Raw genomic sequence first — 19,781 nt, forward strand, 5'->3', positions numbered from 1 at the left:
GGTGGAAAGTCTATAACACTCATGTATGAAATTCTCAAAAGATAAATTCAAAAATAAGCATTTGAAACTCATCCCCCTCCAAAAAAAAAAAAAACAAAGAGGGAGACAGAAAAGCAATTCCATCTCTTATTCTTGATAGCCAGATTTTGGTGGCACAGACAAACAGAGTCGGAAGCAGCCATTGTATTATCAAGTACCCTTACCAGGATGCAGCTTGCAACTGTTTCTAAGTTCTCAGTGTTACAGTATGCGTTTCAGTGCCATTGGGATCAAAGTACCTGGGTTGGGCAGAGACAGTCTCCTCCTCCCTGCTTTGAGCCTACTGAGGCTCCTTGTGATTCCTTCTCTAGTTTGAGCTTTGTGATAGAAACCTCTGGGCCTGAGTGGAAGGGCTGATCTCTGTGAACTCACCGGTCAGGAAACAGGGCTGGGCCACCCAGTCGTCCGCATACTCAGCAAACTGGCTCAAGTACCTGCTCTGCAGGTAGCCGTTGAAGGTGCAGAACAGCACTGCTCCAATAAAGGAAATCAGGGGCGTGGGTTTCCCTCCTCGGATCAGGACCGAGAAAACCAGAGTCCTTAGGAAACACAAGCGAGAAACAAACTTAAGAATGAGAGGGTCTGTTTCTGCGTCGTTTGTGATGACTTGGGTTTGCTTTCTTGTAAAGACGCCATCCTTGGTTCAGAGGCTTTTAGATAAAGGAGTAACTTTGCATCGCTCGTGTTCACCAATCGCTGTACTCAGGATTCTAATTATACAGACCATGAAACAGATGCGCCCACTTAAGAGAAAAACGGAGAAAGGCCCCCTATCCTGAAACCACCTCCAAAGCAATCTGACACTTCTGGCCTCAGTGGGCACCTGCACATCCACACACACATCATTTAAAATAATAGTTAAAAATTTAAAAGAAGATATGCCCGTTAAAATACAGTTTACTGGTGGCTAAAGGGATAACCGGTTGGTAAAGAACTGGTCTTACAAACACAAAAATTTGAGTTTAACCCCCAGTACTCATCTGTTAAAAAAAGTGGGCACTTACAACCCCAGCACTGGGGAGGCCACGGCAGGGAGATCCTGGGTCACCTTAGCCTAATCAGTGCTCAGGGATGCTCTGGTCCTCACCTCAGTAGTGACGGTGACAGCATACACTCTATGTCTAGTTTTTAAAGTGGGTTCTAGGATCAACTCAGGGCCTTGTGTTTACAAAACAAGTGCTTATCGCTTTACCAAATGAGCTAGCTCCCAGTGTGTTAGTATTTAAAACCACAGGCCAGAGACCCTAACACACACACACACACACACACACACACACACACCACACAAGGGTAGATGGTGTCTGATGAATAATACCCGAGGATTGTCCTTTGACCTCCACAGGCACACATATCACATATATTCACATGTGCACGCACACATACATACACACATACACACACACACACACACACACACACACACACACTCTGTTTATATTTGTCCCCCTGACCTGGAGAGACTGGTTTCAGGAACCCTGCAAACACTAAATTATTGGTTGTTCAACTCATACACAATTGCGTAATAAAATGTGTGTCCCATTTTCAGTATATTTTCTAGATTACTCACAATTTAACCAAATGTAAACAGGTGTTATGTTGTTTTATTCGGGGAATGTTAACATAATAAAAACTCCATGCTCATTCAATGCAGATGTAATTTTTCTACAATATCTCAGTACATGAGTTGGTTGAATCTTGACAATGAACCAACAGCAATAAAGTACCAACTATCCTTGGCTCATAGGAGATGCACACGGCTGAGCTGAACAAAACCCATTTTGTGTTCCAGTCTTGATGCAAAAGAAAGGCTCAAAAAGAGGAAAGAAAATCAAGAAGCTAAAATGTACACAGAATATTTCCAAGGGGTGAATGACACGCTGAGGTGGGTAGCTCTGTGGGTGGCCACTTCTCCAGGATACCGGAATCACAGACAGCAAGCGTTCATCAGTTTTCCCCAGTTCAGTCCTAAGTGCAGTGCTGAATTCAGTGGCAAAGGTGGATTGGGACATTTTGAGGGTGAAGTACTACTCTGTTGACCTGCTTCTCTGGCTTGCTGCATCTGATATTCCTAATCCGTCAGTCTGGGAAGGGCGTCACTTGTTTCAGGATATTTGATTGTACTGTTATACTCCAAGATGTTTAATAAAGTTAACCTTGAATCAACAGAGCAGTGGAGGAACAATGAGCTGACCCTCTCTCTCCGCCTTCTAAGACCAAAAACACCTGTGATCTTTCTAAGCCCCTCCTTACTCTTTCCTGTGGCTTGTTAAACACAGATTAACAGCCCTCTAATCTCAGAAACCAACCATAAAATAAAGAATGCTTCTGAGAGAAATACTGAGAGAATTAAAGTATTATCAAGATCAGTCACTGACCACTCAGGTTGTACATGAGAAGGGGACAATAGTTGTTGATCTTTCCAAGGTACCAACAGGCCGACCTTTAAAATGGTTAACGGATAAACCTGTCTGAGTGAAATAATAGCCTTTGAAAAATTACAGGCACCAGAAAAGCTGGTAATGGAGCAGCTAAATGTTCAACGTATTGACGAATCGACCAGTCCTTGGAATTCTCCTATATCTGTGATTAAAAAGAAATCTGGAAAAAGGAGAATGGCAACAGACTTGAGAACTGTTAATAAGGTGATTCAGCTAACGGGCTCTCTACAGTCTGGAATTCCCTTGCCTTCTTTACTACCTAAAGGACAGTCTATTATACTGATTGATTTAAAAGACTGCATTTTTACTATACCTTTACAAGAACAGGATAGAGAAAAGTCTGCCCTCACAGCGCCTTCTCATAATAATTCCAAGCCTATTAAAGGGTATCAGTGGAAAATTCTTCCACAAGAAATGTTAAACAGTCTCACCTTGTCTCAATATTTTGAATTATCATTAGAAATAATTCATAAATAATTTCCTCAATCTACAATTTAGCACTATATGGATGACATATTACTAGCTGATTCAGACACAGATAATATTTCAAATATTACAAGGTGACAAAGACTTAAATAGGCCAAGAAAATTATCAGCTGAGGCTAAGAGAGCATGGCTCTGGGAGAAAGAAAGTTCCAGGATGCCTATGTGGATGGCGTGGATCCAGAGCTGGAATGTATCCTGGTCCTTCAACCTTCTGCTCATTCTCCCACAGGAATTCTTATGCAGAGAAAAGATAATACTTTAGAATGGATATTTTACCACAAAGAGAAAAAAATTAAAGACCTATATAGAAATGGTTTCTGAACTAATTCTGAAAGGAAAATTGAGGCTTCATCAATTAGCAGGAATAGATCCACCATAAATTGTGGTACCTTTTACTAAAATGTATCATTATGGGTACAGAAATGAACACTGACAAAGAACTTGCAGTGATTTTGGGCAAGAGATTAGCAACAAAGATTCCAAAAGCAAAAGACTTCAGTTTATAAAAACAACTAATTGGATCCTTTTTCACATTGTATGAGGAAAATCAATTTCTGGAGGCCATACATTCTATACTGATGTAAACAAATCAGGAAAGGCAGGTTATAAGTCGGGGGAAAAAGTAAAGTGGATCAAAACCCTTATTTGGATACCATTCAAAAGTCAAAAGTATATATCACAACATTAATTAGATTTTCTAGAACCTCTTAATATAGTTGGAATCATAAGAAAATGTCTTACCTGTTCTTTGTATAACCAAACTCTATTACCTGCAAGAAGTAACCCCAAAGGCACTCAAAAAAATGAAATTTGGCAAATGGATGCGCTTTGTTTTGTGGAGTTTGGAAAATTAAAGTATGTGCACCATACCACAGATTATATTCAGGATTTCAATGGGCAGCTGCTTTGAGTTCTCAAAAGGCTGATTCTGTAATTACACATTTACTACAAGTTATGGACACTATCAGAATACCCATACAAATTAAGACTGATAATGCTCCAGCATATTTCTCTAGTGAAATGAAACAATTTTTTTTACATATTACAACATAAGGCATATTACAGGTATACCATTCAATTCTACAGGGCAAACAGTTATAGAAATATTTAATGACACTTTAAAAGATTTGCTTAATAAACAGAAAAGGGTAATAAAGACTTCTGGAGATAGATTACACAATGCTTTATTAACTTTAAAAATTTTAAATGCTATGAGACAGGAATGACAGTTGTGGAGAGACAATGAAGAGTATAAAAAACTGTTGCATTAAATCACACTTCAAAGATGCGTTGACCTCAGAATGGAAACCAGGATGCGTTACATTAAGGAAGAAGTTTTACTTTTGTTTCCACAGGAGAAGAAAAGCTATGGATACCATCAAGATTGATAAATATTGGATTTGAACAAGAGAGACCTCTTGATTAGGAGAGGCAATAGTTCATCATCAAACAGGGTCGCCATTCAATCTAAACTAACTTAAAAGACTAATATGCCTTTCATTTAATCAGATATAAGCTGCCAAGAAAGGGAAGCTCCCAAAGTTAGGGTTAAGGCATAATTTTGGTTTTATCGTTCTAGAAGAACAAAAGTATTCTACTAAGTAATTTGAAGACCACTAAACAGACAAATGAGATATCAGATATCAGATGAATCAAGATAAAATGTCCCAGGGAAAAGAATAAATTGGCCTAGTGGTATAGCACATTTACAACAGAATAGAATTCTCTACAGACATATAAGGTAAATTGTCTTTTGGTAGTCCCAATACACTTAAAAATTAAATCTGGCTTTGGAGTTGATGTGTCTCCTTCTCTAAACCCAAGTATGCTTGTTAAAAGAAAATCCAAAATCTCTCTCTCATGTCAGAAGAGCCACCTGGTATGGGACAGAAGAAAAACCAAAATTAAGGGGCTACTGTATTGTCACTAATCTCATAATACATTCATTTTATTTGACTCTTTAAAATTTTTCTTAAGGTATAAATATTATCTCAAAATTTGAGATTGATTATCTATCTATCTATCTATCTATCTATCTATCTATCTATCCATCCATCCATCTACTTTCTGTCATGATATTAATGACCATTTAGGGTACTAACTAATTCTAGAAGCTTCATCTATCTTCTTGTATGTAATTTCAGGCTTAAGTCTGAAGCAGGTAACTAGAGGCTAAGTTTGTATAACACAGAGTATTTAACAGAGTGCAGTCCTTTAATCTCCCAGTGATCTTCTGAATATGACTTTTCAAATGTTTAAGGTTTTTTTTGCAGTGAAGTGTGTCCATTCTTGGCAGTGACCTTTGAGGTCTCAAAGATGATGATGGGACTTTGCAATGATAATGCCACCAGGATTGTGGGAATGCCACTCAGCTGACAAACAACATCCTAAGATCGGCTTTGGACTACAAACTGCTCAAGATAACTTTCAAAGCAGTCAGCTAAGATGGTCCAGCCTCATAGATTACTCCAGTCAGGACTTCAGATAAGTCCTGCACTCTCGGATCACACTGAGACTTGTCAACAGCTCGCTCTCTCAGGACCTGATCATTATCTCAATGTTCTCAGGGTCCCCTAAAGATGTTGTTGCCCCCAGACAACAGGAAGCAATTTTGAGAACTTGATGCCCACATTTCCAAGAGGTAGGGTGGGCGGTTCTTGGTCATTCAATGGGTTATGAATGTTTATCATTGTTTAGGTGGGTTGGTTGTACATTGTTACTGGTCATGATCAAGGAGGAAACTAAGCAAAAAAGGTTAGATTCAAAGATCTCTTGATGAAAAGATATAAAAGGGGAATATAGGAATGATAGGATAAAATGGTAGATAATTGAATCTACTTTTAAACTAAAAAGCAACCACTAGTCTGAAATACTTTACACTGATATGGATTTTTGTACATTGATACAAATTTAAGGTTATTTTTGTTATAAAGTACTGTATACGTGTTTCTACTCTTGTTTAAGGTTCTGTACCTATGCAGCTCATTTAAAAATGTAATGTAAAGTTCTAGTCCTTGAAAGCTATTTTTACAAGTTATTTAGGATAATTAGGAAGTGCAGGTTAGTGGTTAGTCATCTATAACAATCAAACTTGTAGGCATGTTAGGTATGTTTTCAAGGTCAAACAGAGATCTATTTTAGATAGATAGGTGGACTCCAAACATTTAGGAGACCCACAGAATATGGCATTTAAGATGTTTTAGTAACATATGGCTTTTCACAACAGTGAGATATGTCTGCTCCTAGCTGCAGCACCAATCTACTTCATAGAACACGTTGGGAATCAAAAAACCTTTGTTTGCTTACATTTGTGACAGAGTTACACACTGAGCAAGAAACTGCCCTTGCCTCAATTGCTGAAAATATGTTGTCCAAATTGGACAAACAGAATATAAAAGAAGGCAACTGCCAAACTTTACCAAAACAAGGTGGACAGTCCTTTAAAATCTCTGCTTCACAGAATCGTCATTCAGATATTCTGGGCATGTAGACCAAAGACAGATGCCCCAGTGTGACAGAGTAACCTTGAATGACTGTCCAGGGCAGAGATCTGTCTTTGTCATTTCTATTATAATTGCACTTTCTTGTGGGACTTTTGGTTGGAAGTGCCAGCTTTAATGACATAGAAACTTATTATGAAAGCTCAGTCTTTAGCTTAGGCTTCTTCCCAACTAGCTCTTAAAACTTGACCTGTTTCAGCACTTAGGAGGCAGTGGCAAGTGGATCTCTGTGAGTTCAAGGCCAGCCTAGTCTACAAGAGCTAGTGCCAAGACAGGCACACAGAAAAACGCTGTCTCAAAAAACAAAACAAACAAACAAACAAAACCTTAACCTGTTTCTATTAATCTATATTCTGCCCTGTGGTTCTTTACCTCCTCCATTATGTACACTTGACTTCCTCATTGTCTTGCTGGAGTCTCCAGGGTGTCTATATTCTAACCCTGAGTTCCTCTCTCCCTGGAAGTCCTATGTACTCTCTCCTGCCTAGCTATGGGCCATTCATGTCTTTATTAAAGCAATCTGAAGGCACCTTAGACAGAGACACATCTTCACAGGGTACAAAGATTATCCCACAACACTACAGTTTTGGAAGTTGCTTGCTCTGCACTTCCTGTTTACTCAGGTAACATTTTATCCTTCTCAGGTCTCTGATGGAACTGAAGACTTGATAGTTATATAGTTTTCTTTGTTATCAAATTCAGAAAAGAAACTTACGAAAGAGATATAAAGTTTATAAGGATGAGAGACATAAAAACTTAAGGTATTTATCTAAGAAAACTTTTTTTTTTATTTTTTTGAGACAGGGTTTCTCCGTAGCTTTTGATTCCTGTCCTGGAACTAGCTCTTGTAGACCAGGCTGGCCTTGAACTCACAGAGATCCACCTGCCTCTGCCTCCCGAATGCTGGGATTAAAGGCGTGCACCACCACTGCCCAGCTAAGAAAACGTTTTAAGGACTAAAAAGATATTTTATGATGGTAAGGTAATAGAAGTTATGATAGAAAGTGGTTTAGGTAGAAGACTTTGAACTCATCAAAATAGGATAGTTAATATATTGTCTGAGATTTTCTGTCCCGCTAGGTTCCCACAATCGTTAAGTCCCAAAGAAAATCACAGAGGTCTACATTAATCATAAACTGGTTGACCCATTAGATCAGGCTTCCTATTAACTTTTATAACTTATATCAACCTATTATTGTTATCTATGTTAGCCACAAGGCTTGGTACCTTTTTCAGTGAGGCAGTCACATCTTCCTTCTTCTGTGTCAGGGCAAGGACTGTGGAGGAATGGGCTTCCTCCTTCCCAGAATTCTCCTGTTCTCCTTGACCTGCCTCTACTTCCTGTCTGGTTGTTCCATCTATACTTCTTGCCTGGCGACTGGCCAATCAGCATTTATTTAAAATATAACTGACAGAATATACACATTTGTTCCACACCATTAATAGGGTAATTTTTCTTAGTTTGACAAATACAAATTGGACATTTTAAATGTAACTCTTACCTGATAATTGTTATTATTGTACATAGTTTCATTATGTTATATTTAGAATCTTTCCTTTTTATTTAGACAAAAGAGGGAAATGTTGCCATATATTTGATTGCTCTGTGACACTCTGAAACTTTTAATAAAGTCAACCTTGAATCAGGGGGCAGAGTCCATGACTAGCTGACCAAAATTAACATAGAGAATTTGGAAGACCCAAAATATGATACAACAGAAAGGTACAGAAAAGAACAGGGAGGAGCTTTAAAGATTCACACATCTTTTTGATCTGGGAAGGTGGAGAGAGAGGGTCAGCTGGTCATTCCCTGCTCCATTCTTGATCAATAAGATTTTTATCTCACTATCTGACTCCCGAGTTTTTATTAATAGACAATTTTGATAAATGCACCAGTCACCCATGGGCAGATCCAGTACACCATGAACTTGACCACCCCCCTTTGCTCTACCCAGAGGAAATAGGCTGCACTTGCAGCTATGTTCTGGCACAGCAGTATGGCCATCTAGACAGGTGTCTGTGCACTGTTCTGAACTCAGGCACACAAGTCCTGAAGGACGACCCTCAAGCTCCTGGTGAGCTCTGCAGGGCTTCTGGAAGGAGCTTCTCTGCAGACCCGATAAACTATCTTCTTGATTCATCTGAAGGCAAACAGCATTAATGTGCAAAGTATACCACAGTTTGATATCAAGGCTGTTGGAATCTAAAGTCATGTCAAGTGCTTTATAGACTTTTTCATGGTGCCCAAATTCAACATGAGATCCGAAATATCATGTTAATTTGCAACAGACGTAATTTGCGCACATGGGCTGTGGCTCTGTCAATGTCTTATGAGCCAGATCTTCATGCTTTAAAAATCTCTCTGGGTAACTGGGAGCTGCCATGTATTACATGTGAAGAAATTAATCTGCAAGGTGCCAAAGGATGGACCAAACAGAACGAGGCGAGCTTTTCAAGTGTCCCACTGAAACTGCAGATGGGGAGCTGCTATTAGTAGGTTTCTGCTCGCCTCAAAAGAGCCTCAGAGTATCTAACAAAGCCCTCAGGGCCAAGCGTGGAACCCTCTCTTCGAGCTGTTGCTTGAGGGAGAACTAGAGACTCCCCAAAGAGTATAGACTTGTGGAAAAAAAGTCTTGCCATGGCCCTTGGCTACCTCCCTCCCCTTCTGTACTCAGCAACACAGAGGTTCCTATTCCCAAGGTCAAGATCTGGCTTCCCACTGGTACAGTCACACAGCAGCCAGGACAGACTCTATTAGTGCCACTATTGGGCTTTGCCCATGTCATTTTGTTCTCTACTGCTCCCTCAATTGGCTTGTGTCATCCACAACACCCTGTGCCAACAAGGGCTAGAGAGAGTTTGCCAGGACTGGCTGTACTAAATGCTGTTTCCACCCTGTTTTTTTCTAGGACTTGCCGATAGAGCTCGAATGACTGTTTAATAAGTAAGATTCTTGGGGGAATGGAAACCGCTTATCTTTTCTACTGGGAAAACTTAAATGTCACTGAGTTACATGGGCTTTTGTGTATAATGACGTGTATCTCTCCCTCTCCCTCCACCACCACCCCTAACTCTCACACAAGTATCTCCCAGAAGTTTTAAATACCACATCTGGCAAAACAGGTGCTTTTGGAACAGTTTTCTACTCAGCCACAAGGAAACTGAGTCGTGGCACCTGCAGGTATTGGCTAGAGGAGCAGAAGGACCTCCCACAACATGCAGGAAACTGGACAGAACTAGAGATCCCTGTATTCAGCAAAAGTAAGCAAGACTCGGTGAGATAACAATGCATATTCTTTCTCATGGGTGAAGTAGCCTAGATTTCTTGGGAGAGAGTGAGTTTGAGGCAAGGTTTCTCTGTGTAGCCTTGGCTGTCCTAGAATTCATTCTGTAAACCAGGTTGGCCTAAAACTCACAGACATCCACCTGCCTCTGTCTTCCCAGTGCCGGGATTAAAGGTGTCTGCCACCATCACCTGGCTGGATCCTAGATTTTAGCTTTAACACACGAGCAGATGTAAATGTTTATACTGGTACAGGTCACAGAACTGGAATGAAAACCATGAAAGGGGGCAAAGCTGTGTGGGGGCAGAGGAGATAAAAAATGGCAACAGAACAAATGAGGCAAAAGTAGAAGGAGAAACTGGGAAGAAAAAAAGGGGCCAGCAGGTGAGAGTAGAGGGACGGGGAGGGGCGTGGAGAAGGATGACTATGGCTAGCATAGAAAAGAATAATGGATTCATATAAGTTATAAGAGTTAATAAGAAGTCTGAGCTAATGGACCAATCAGTTTATAACTAATGTAGACCTCTGTGTGATTTTCTTTGGGACTTAACGATTGTGGGAACCTAGCGGGATAGAAAATCTCAGACAACATATTAACTATCCTATCTTGATGAGTTCAAAGTCTTCTACCTAAACCACTTTCTATCATAACTTCTATTACCTTACCATCATAAAATATCTTTTTAGTCCTTAAAATGTTTTCTTAGATAAACACCTTAAGATTTTATGTCTCTCATCCTTATAAACTTTATATCTCTTTCGTAAGTTTCTTTTCTGAATTTGGTAAGAAAAAACTATATAACTACCAAACAAATGGTGCCTAACGTGTGGATGACTGCATCCACATAAAGCCTGATAGAGCTTGGGAAGTAATTCTAGACTGAAAAGAATAGAGTTAAGCCTGGCTTATTGATATCAGCATTTCTCAGGCAGGCTCTGCTTGCTAGAGGCAAGTGCTCTCATTTAAGAGGGGCTTCCTCACTCAGCTTTAGCTGCAAAATCTTGCAGCTCTTTAAAGAGGTCCTGCCACAAAATACTTAAATGGTGTTGATGAAAAGTTGACCGCCTGCTTTCTGTTGGTGGCAGGGACCTTGAAACACCACAGAGTTGGGCAATAAACGTGGCTATAGATGGTACCTCCTTCATGAGGCTGGAATCTCAGAAAGCTAAGGAATGGGTTGGATCCAGCTGTCAAAGCCACAGCTTTAATTCTAGCCATATTGCTTAGCAAATTAAAGACTCATGTAGTAGGGAAAAGAGAGATATAGAGTAAAGATAGATTCAAAGTAAAAAAAAAAACCCTCTAAGTGTTTTACAGTGTGTTAAAAATATATGCAGGCTTGGGAGAGAAAAAAAGGTTAAAAAGTCTTTTTTTTTTTTCAAGAGAGTAGTTGGGTGTGGTGGCACACGCCTTTAATCCCTACACTTGGAAGATAGAGACAGGCAGACCTCCCTGAGTTCAAGGCATGGTGGCACACACCTTTAATCTCAGTGCCTGGGAGGCAGAGGCAGACAGATCTCTGTGAGTTCAAGTGTGGTGGCACACACCTTTAAACCCAGCACTTGGGGGGGGGCAGAAGCAGGTGGATCTCTGTGAGTTCAAGGATAGCCTGGTCTACAGAGGGAATTCCAGGACAGCCAAAGATACACAGAGAACCTGCCTCAAAAAGCCAAAAAGTAAAAGTAAAAATAAAAAAATAGGGGGTAAAATAAAGCCACATAAAGATGAAAAATACACAGAGAGTCTGGATACTGTATGTTTTGTGCTCTCTTTGAATTGTTTGAATGCCGAAAAAAGAGCAACAGCTGCTAAAAGATATTTGTTTGTAAATGCTGCTAAATTAATCCAAGATAGGTATTTAAAAAATACCTTGACTTCAAAATTGAAGTTAAAAAAATGTTACTTTGGAGAAGAGGTTTTGCTTTTGTTTCCACAGGAAATGAGAGGCTGTGGATTCATTCTGAGTTAAGAAAATCAGGTTTGATCAAGGAAGACCCCCTGAGATGGCCCAGATGTCTGAGTTCTATCTACATCCAGAACAGATTCAAGACTGCTGCCTGAGTTGTGAGTCCACCACTGAAGAAGGAAGATGTGATTGCCTCGCTGAAAAAAGGTACAGAGCCAGGTAGCTAGCATAGACAAAAATAATAGGTTAATATGTTAAAAGAGTTAATAAGAAGCCCAAGCTAATGGGCCAATCAGTTTATAACTAATGTAGACCTCTGTGTGATTTCTTTGGTACTTAATGATTGTGGGAACCAGGCAGGACAGAAATCTCAGACAACAGATGACCATCACAAAGTACTCAAGCAACTGCTCATTACTTTGAAGTTAATATCATAAAACTAATAAAAGCAAATAAATGAACGAAGCCACTGATAATCAAAGCTCTAGTGGCACCAGTCTCCCAGATCAGCAGCCCAACATCAACTCCGGTTGCTGTGCTCAGGGCTCTTCTCCCTATAGAAGCATCTGCTCAGCCTCTGCCACTCTAGAATAACTTTGCATTTGCATGGCTGTCTCCATTCTCTCCCTTGCCTAAATTAATTATGGCATTGCACACCCAAAGGCTTTGACTTAAACCACTAAACAAAATTTTAGGAAGCACTGCGTTTTCAGAAGTTCCTCTCTGGCACTGAGCCTAGCAGAATACACACAGAGATAAGCCCGTACACATGTCAAGGTAAAATGGGGCATGTCATCATTATCAAACCCTTGGATGTGCCAGTACTATTTGGACTGTTCAGACAACAGACTAATCCTCCATGGTTAGACATCAGGAGGGAACAGCTCATGTCATCAGTGGAAAACCCTGCACAGTGTAGGGACTTACCCCAAGAAGCGTGGTGTTGGGGGAGCCCTGTGATAGCAGGAAGACTCAAAACGTGCTCATTTTGTCAAACGCTATTAAAAAAAAACAAAACAAACCAGGTGGTGGTGGTGGTGCAGGCCTTTAATCCCAGCATGCAGGAGGCAGAGGTAGGCGGGTGTCTGTGAGTTCAAGGCCAGCCTGGTCTGTGAGAGCTAGTTCCAGGACAGCTATGACCCTTACACAGAGAAACCCTGTCTTGAAAAACAAACAAACGAAAACAAAAAACCCAAAACAGATAAAGTCAAATGTGGAGGCACATTCTTTTAATCCCAGCTCTCTGGAGGCAGAGGCAGGAAGATTCTTCGAGTTCCCGTTGGCCAGTTGATACTGTTGTACATGTCAAGTTCCAGGCCAGCCAGGGCAAAGCAGTCAGAATTTGTCTCTAAAAAACAAATAATCCCACTGGCAAGTACAAACAACAGTGAAAACATAGATAAATAAATTAGGAAGACAATGAAGAGAAACGGGATCTGTTGCGTGTACGCCTGAAAATAAGTACTTGGAAAGGCTTTCCTAACAAGCACGGCTTGCACAACGGCCAGTCTACCTTACAAAACAAACAAACAAATGAACAACAGCAACAAACTGATTTCTACAAGACATTTTCACGAGGCTGTGGGGGCTTGAATGACAAGACCTCTCCATTCATCCACCATTTGAAGGTTTGCTCCTCAGCTTTTGACTGGAAATGTCTCACTGGGGACAGCTTTGAGGGGTTAAGATTTTAAGTTCATTCTCTTTCCTGCTTTTGATTTTAGATGTGAGCTCTCAGCTGTTACTGCCACCATGCCTAGGGTTGGACTCTTACCCCTCTAGAACCATGAGCACCAAATAACACTTCACCTCTAAGTTTCTTTGGCCACTTGTTTTATCAAAGCAACAGAAAGTAATTATATGTTAAGTGCTTTGTCTTGGGCAGATTCCACCTTCACCCCCAGTTCTGGGTGTCAAGAACTGCTGTTTCAAAATCCTTTGTGTAATTCTCTCCTTATTTACCTTGGCAAGGTCCAACTCACCCCATCTCTCTTAAACATGTAAAACGTGCAACGGCCCTGGTGTTTGTTTCTCTTGCTGTCCTCTCCTACTCCCAAAGGTGTGTGTCATACCTTCTGGGGGATCCCTCTCTGCTTGGTACCTCTCTCTGAAAGGGGAAATAAGAGTGCCATTTCACTCAGCCACCTTCTTTCCTGGGTCAAATCCCTGTGCTCAGAGCAATAATAAAAGATCCCTTAGTCTGGTGTGAACCAAACTTGGTCTGCCAAAAGGGCCATGGAAACTCAAACATTTGCAAACAGCCTTTTAAGATGTCTCCCACCTGCACTGCCTACTTCCTATTGGAAATTAAGAAATTCTGTTATTAAATTCCAAAGGCTTGTGTGGCATTTTTTTCCAACAGGCCTACCTGAAATATATAAACAATTAAGTGTTAATTCCTAAACCAACAGAGTAATGAAAGAGGGCGAAAGGTAATTTTAGGGGGGCAAAAAAACAAAGATGGGTATGAAGGAGCAGGCCTGCTCCCCAGCACTCGGGAGTCTGAAACAGAAGGGTCAAAGGTGGAAGGCCAGCCTCGGCTCCACACCGAGATCCTGTGTCATAGAAACTAAACAAAATCACTGCCGTGCGACCTGCTCTCCCTCAGGTGGTTTCTTCTGGGTGATGATTACTCATCAAGGAAAATGAAAATCTCAAAACTTAAACTTGTCTCTTCTCAGCAGAAACACAGTCTGGATTCAGTCTTTTTCACCGATATGTTGACATCCCTGCTTTTCTGACACACGACGGACATTCTAAAGGGGGAACTCTGGTTTGTGTGTGTTCCCCCGGGCACACCTGTTGTGAATCGTGCCGCAAGGGAAAATGCCTTATGCGCAGAGGCTGACTTGGGAAAATGCCTTATGAGGCTGCGCAGAGGCTGACTTACAAACTGCAGTCTGATTAAACCAACAGTGTTAGCAGCAGTCCTGAAGGGGCTTGACGGATGGCTCAGAGGTTAAGAGCACCCGGCACCCTTCCAGAGGACCAGGTTCAGTTCCCAGCATCCACCTGGCGGTTCACAATCATCTGTCACTCGTTTTAGGGGAGCTGGCGCCTTACCTTCTTCTGCCCAGCTTGGGTTCTGCACCCATGTGGTACTCACATACATGCAGGCAAAACTCCAAAGTGCATAGTATTTTTTTAAAAGTAATTAATCCCAAAATTCTCTTGGTCCACGTTTTAAAGGAATCTGATGAGAGAATGTCTTTGAAATTTGTTGGCAAAATGAAAGCAATGGCCTCAGGGCTGTCAGCTGATTGGCAGGCCAGGGAGACCTACACGGTTCTCTGTCACGGGTTCACGGGTTTAAGATCACATGAGCGGCTCCTAAAGCAGACGTGTAGTTGAGAGCGCAAGGCGGTGGGGACCCTCAGGGTCTTTCTCTTTTCTTTCCATTTGTTTTTTAAAGAAAACATTTAGGAAGTGTTTATTTATAAAAGTTTAAGAACAAACAATTGTTAGAATCCCAGACCAGACAGCTTAAGTTAAGCCTAAATGTTGCCCTCTGTCCATCCTCATAGTTGATTCTGGGCTCCTCACTTTCTACACAAAGGCAGACGTGTCTCCGAAGGCCTCCTAGTGTGTCTGGATTCCAGGCAAACGGCAGGCGCCACTCTCCCTTCTCCAAGGAAGCTCAAACTGCAGGTTCCAGATTCTAAGGCATCAGCGAGCAAAGATGACGCATCTCCCTCCAGCTGTATGACAGCGACACTTCAGCCAGATGTGCACCCCTCCTCACCTCACCCACATTCTCAGTCTCCGTTTCCTTCCTCTCTCTGTTTCAGGGGTGGAGTCTGGACTGAGACAACTCCTAGGGGAGGGGGCTTGGGATGGAGCCTCCACCTGGAACATTCCCGACTCTTTGGGTATATGGATGCCAGAAGCTGTGGTGTTGCTTCCAACCAAACACTGTGCACGACCATACTCCCTAAAGTTTTGGAGAGAAAAGTAACTCCAAATGATGGCCGCTCTCCTGATAGCTCACCTTTCACAGTGACCTAGGTATAACACTTAATGAACTTAGGTCATTGTAAATGGGGTATTTATACAAGAATTTTTCATGTCAGTTGAAAAAAAAATTAGCACCTCTGGCTTGGAATTCGGGGTGCTGGGATTAAAGGAGTGTGCCAGCACATGCCTGTAAGTTGAAATTTAAAGTTATATCAAATTACATAACGCTGGACTAAAGTCTGAGAGAGGCCGACTCACTTCTTCTCTCCACCATTTTCCTTCTCATCTGCATTCTCTCTCCGTTTGCCTCTCCTGGGGGTCAAACTCAGTTCTGTATGCAGGGAAGACACTGAGCATTTGAGTCATTTCTAAGTCAAGTGAAAGTTCTGAGATACCAACAGCTAAATGTGAATTCAGGTCCCTGGGCTTGCTAAATTCTACACAAAGGACACACATAGCAATATGCACGACCAGTTTAAACAATTCTCTATGATCAAATATGTATTTACAGGAAACATTAGTGTATGTTTTAACATTGACGACTTTTATTTCCGCAAGCTTTGTCTCATCATATGCAGGGTGTGAGAAGAATCAAAATGGTTATTCTTTGGTTATGCACACTAGACAAACGGCGTAAGATGTGTCCTTTGGGTGAGAAGTAGACCAACATTGTCTACCTTGGAGGGTTTAAAGATAATATTATTTACAAGCTATAAACGTGAGGAGGGAATGATAGCAAGATGGAAAGACAGCCCCTGAAGAAGACCACAGCTGTGAGAGTGGATTTTAGGTCCGGAAAGTTAAACAGATCAATGGGGACATTTTTGGATGAGAAAGAATTCTGTGCGGCAGGATGATTTGTTTTTCTTTTTTACTGATTTATGGTCTGAGTTGAATAGCTGGATTGCCCCAGAAAGGGAGGAAAGAAACGGAGTAAAACTAAAGATGAAGCAGCATGCGGCGGGGCTGAGCAGGCGGCAGGTTTGGGAAGCGTGAAGGACATGAGAACAACCTGTGCTGGACACGCGTGTAGGATACATGTACTCTCACTGATCACGTCAGTACTGACACTCGTGCTCCATGCTGAACCTGCATGAATCTCTGGGGGAACTGAGCCCCCATTCCATGACTTGGCAGGTGAGGTCTGAAAGTTGCAGCGGGTTTCCGCTTGTTCCCACTTATCCCTGGACTTACCCCATTGCTCATCTCTAAGACCTGGTTCCTGCTACCAACCTGTATTCGCCGCTGCTCCTTACTGAATTTTGTGCCCATTTTATGACAAGCTTCCACAGATGCATGGATTCCCACAGGATCTTGCCAGACCCAGGACTTTGGAACGAGAGTCTTCACACACAGTCAGAGGAGCCGCACAATGGGCTCGGGAGAACCACTCCCTCTAAACTTCCTTGTTCACAGGTGCCTGAGATGTGGGCACAGTGAACACTGATTTCCCTGTTCATAGGACCAAATTACACCCAAATCCAGCCCTTCAGAGAAAGGGCTCCACCAACGGGGAAAAGGTGACAGCCACTCAAATAACAACCACTTCTGCCAAGTATTAACGACACAGCGAAGGACAAGAAGGTACTGGGGAGGGGCTTGCATGAGGGTGTTCTTGCAAGACTAATCTCACAAAAAAGACTCTGCCAACACAGCCTTGGGCAGTGGTCACCACAACCTCACACCAAAAATAACTTCTGGAAGGATGCCTGTTTAACCTTAGATTATTGATGCCCCCAAACCCAGTTGGAACTCTTTAGCCAAACATTACTTTCAAAATACTGTATGTGATCCTGAGGCTGCTCCCGATCACCTTTTTTGGCTGTACGAGGTAATATGGCTCGCACATTCTCATTCCAATAGTCTGTGACCTCTTCCCCCTTTTCTTGGGGCTGTGCTCTCTCCCCTAACTCAGCCCTCCTTGCACAGCCAGAGCAAATGCCCTGCGGCCTGAGCTACTCTCGCAGTCCCAAGGGAATCTCTGGGATTTGCTATTAGGTGGCGAAACCTCTAGCAGTCTGCCTCCTGGAAACAACTCTTATCTTTTTACCGAGGCACTTGCCTGAACAAGAGTCCGGTGGATATTACAACAGCAGCAATGCCCACCCCTTTATAAAAATAGAGCAAACAAATTGATAACAACTTCGTTGGGTAGAATATAACTTCTTTGTGATTTTATTTGTGTGTGTGTGTGTGTGGTGTGCATACGTGTGAGTGGGTGTGGGTGCGTGTGCAGAGAACATGTGGAGGTCAAAGACAACTTCTTTGCTTTCTCGTTCCCTGCTCTGTAGACCAGTTTAACTAGCCCTGTCTCCTATCTCTGCGGTCCATCTCCCCACAGTGGCGCTGGTATTACAGAAGCTTGTGTGGGATGCAGACTCGGGCGGCAAGACTTGCACAGCTACCCACGGAGTCATCTCCCCAGCCTCTGGACTGCTACTCTATCAACAGTTTGAAGCACACAGAATTCAGTCTTTGTTGAACGCTGATTGTGTCCCCATACACCAGGGACTTGTGGGCACAGGATCCGAGAAGCTGTTCTCCCGCCTCACTGGAATATAAGAAAGAACAGACTACCAACAGAACACTAAATTCTCCCAGCCTCTCCAGGAAAAGGGTATTTTAGGACAGGTCCCCAAAATCAGAGGATGAGAGACTTGTAAACGTCACCGAACTCAACTCCCTCAGATACAGAGGCGTCCTTACCAGGCAGTTTGCAGACTCTAAATGAACACATTTAAATATTGAGTCAGTTAAAACTAGAGAGTCCAGTCCAGTTAATTAGAAACCCTGAAAACTTGAGGTAGGCACTGAAACATTCTTCACTTAACTTCTCCCGAGAGAGATTCATAAGCCAACTGTGTGCCTAGAAAGCCAGTCCCTCTCAAACAAAGAAGGCACCACTTCTCTGAAATTGCTAAAGTCCACATTCAGGGTCCAGAGTAGCTCCGAGAGACTTAGATGTTAGCAAGCTGAAGCCGGGTCAAGAGAGGCTGCAGCAGGGATGAAGATTTCCCAAGAGGGAAACAGTAGAAATGCTGTAACATCATCCCGCTGGGGTGACATCGCTGATAGTCTGCAGACAGCCAGAGAAGAAATCGGGACCATTGTACCACTAACCCTGGCCAGGCACGTACTTCCACCGCTTTCATGCGGTCCTTTCTCCCTCCCTTTCGAGACAACCCCATGAGTTTCTGAATTAAATGTCTGAGCGCGGGTCCCCCGGGAAACATCAAGTGTGGGGAGGAGCAAGAGCAGGAGGGAAGATCATTACCTTTGCAGGTAGTGGATCAGAAACATGGCCAGCAGGACCCGGTTGGGCAGGTTGCTCAGGCGCGCGGCTGCAGGGCGGACGCACTCATACAGCGGCCAAACCATCGAGGGCAGCTCCTGCAGGAACCAGGCCGGTCGCGCCGGCACCTGGATGCCGGGATGCTGCCACGAGTAGCGGCCATAGGGAGAGCCCACATAACTGAGCAATACGAAGAACACAAAAGCCAAGACACCCTCTAGGTAGGCGAAGCAGTCCAGCAGGAGCAACTCGTCCAAGTCCATCGTTGAGGTCGAGCAGCGTGCTCCATGCCCGAGCGTCCAAATGGGGCCACATATAAGCACAGGAGGAGGGCGCAGAGCGGCCCACTCGAGTCCGCTCCGCAGCGGTGCGTACCTGCCCAGGGGAGGGGCGAGCTACCTGTCCGGGCGGGGACTGGACCACGAGCTAGCACCACCAAACAGTGCCCTCCCGCAGAGGTTGCAGGGGAGAGCCCGACGGCGCAGGGCCCCTCCTGCGCAGAGAGCTCCGCCTCTTCCCGCCTGCTACCCGGGAGAGATGCACGCCCGTTGGCCTAGAGCTCCTCTGGCAGGCAGCCCGGCGAGCAGGAAGGACGGGATCCCCGAGCGCCCTGCAGCCGGAGCTCCGCCCACTCCGGGCCACAGCCCCACCCCGAAGTCATGCTGCCCCAGCCATGGTCCCGCCCCTAGGCTCTGAGCCTCCAGCACCGGGGGGTTCTGCAACCCGAGCCACTCCCCTCACAATCTCCTTGACAGCGGCGGGGCTGCCCGCCTCTCTGCGCACGCGCCTTGCTGTGGGTCGTCCACGCAGGTGCCTGAGGCTCCGTGTCAGACGGGGTGATGCGTGCTCAGCGGCGTTGAGGGTTTCTGTGCGGAAGCATT

General features: G+C 43.3%; 1 protein-coding gene across 1 annotated transcript in view; it reads right to left on the bottom strand.

The window, feature by feature from the left end:
* Srd5a1 (steroid 5 alpha-reductase 1) overlaps positions 1 to 19,552 on the bottom strand; it is a 39,858-nt gene extending 20,306 nt beyond the window's left edge. The window contains exons 1-2 of the mRNA XM_041632020.1: positions 18,883 to 19,552; positions 412 to 578 (exon numbers count right to left, since the gene is read on the bottom strand). Of these exons, the coding sequence (XP_041487954.1) occupies positions 412 to 578; positions 18,883 to 19,163 (448 nt within the window). The 5' untranslated portion in view covers positions 19,164 to 19,552. The remainder of the gene's footprint in view (positions 1 to 411; positions 579 to 18,882) is intronic.
* Between the last annotated feature and the right edge of the window lie 229 nt (positions 19,553 to 19,781).

The sequence above is a fragment of the Microtus oregoni genome, unplaced genomic scaffold (genome assembly GCF_018167655.1).
Source record: "Microtus oregoni isolate MIOR12 unplaced genomic scaffold, Mior012 000040F_ref0000088, whole genome shotgun sequence".
Classification (NCBI taxonomy): Eukaryota; Metazoa; Chordata; class Mammalia; order Rodentia; family Cricetidae; genus Microtus; species Microtus oregoni.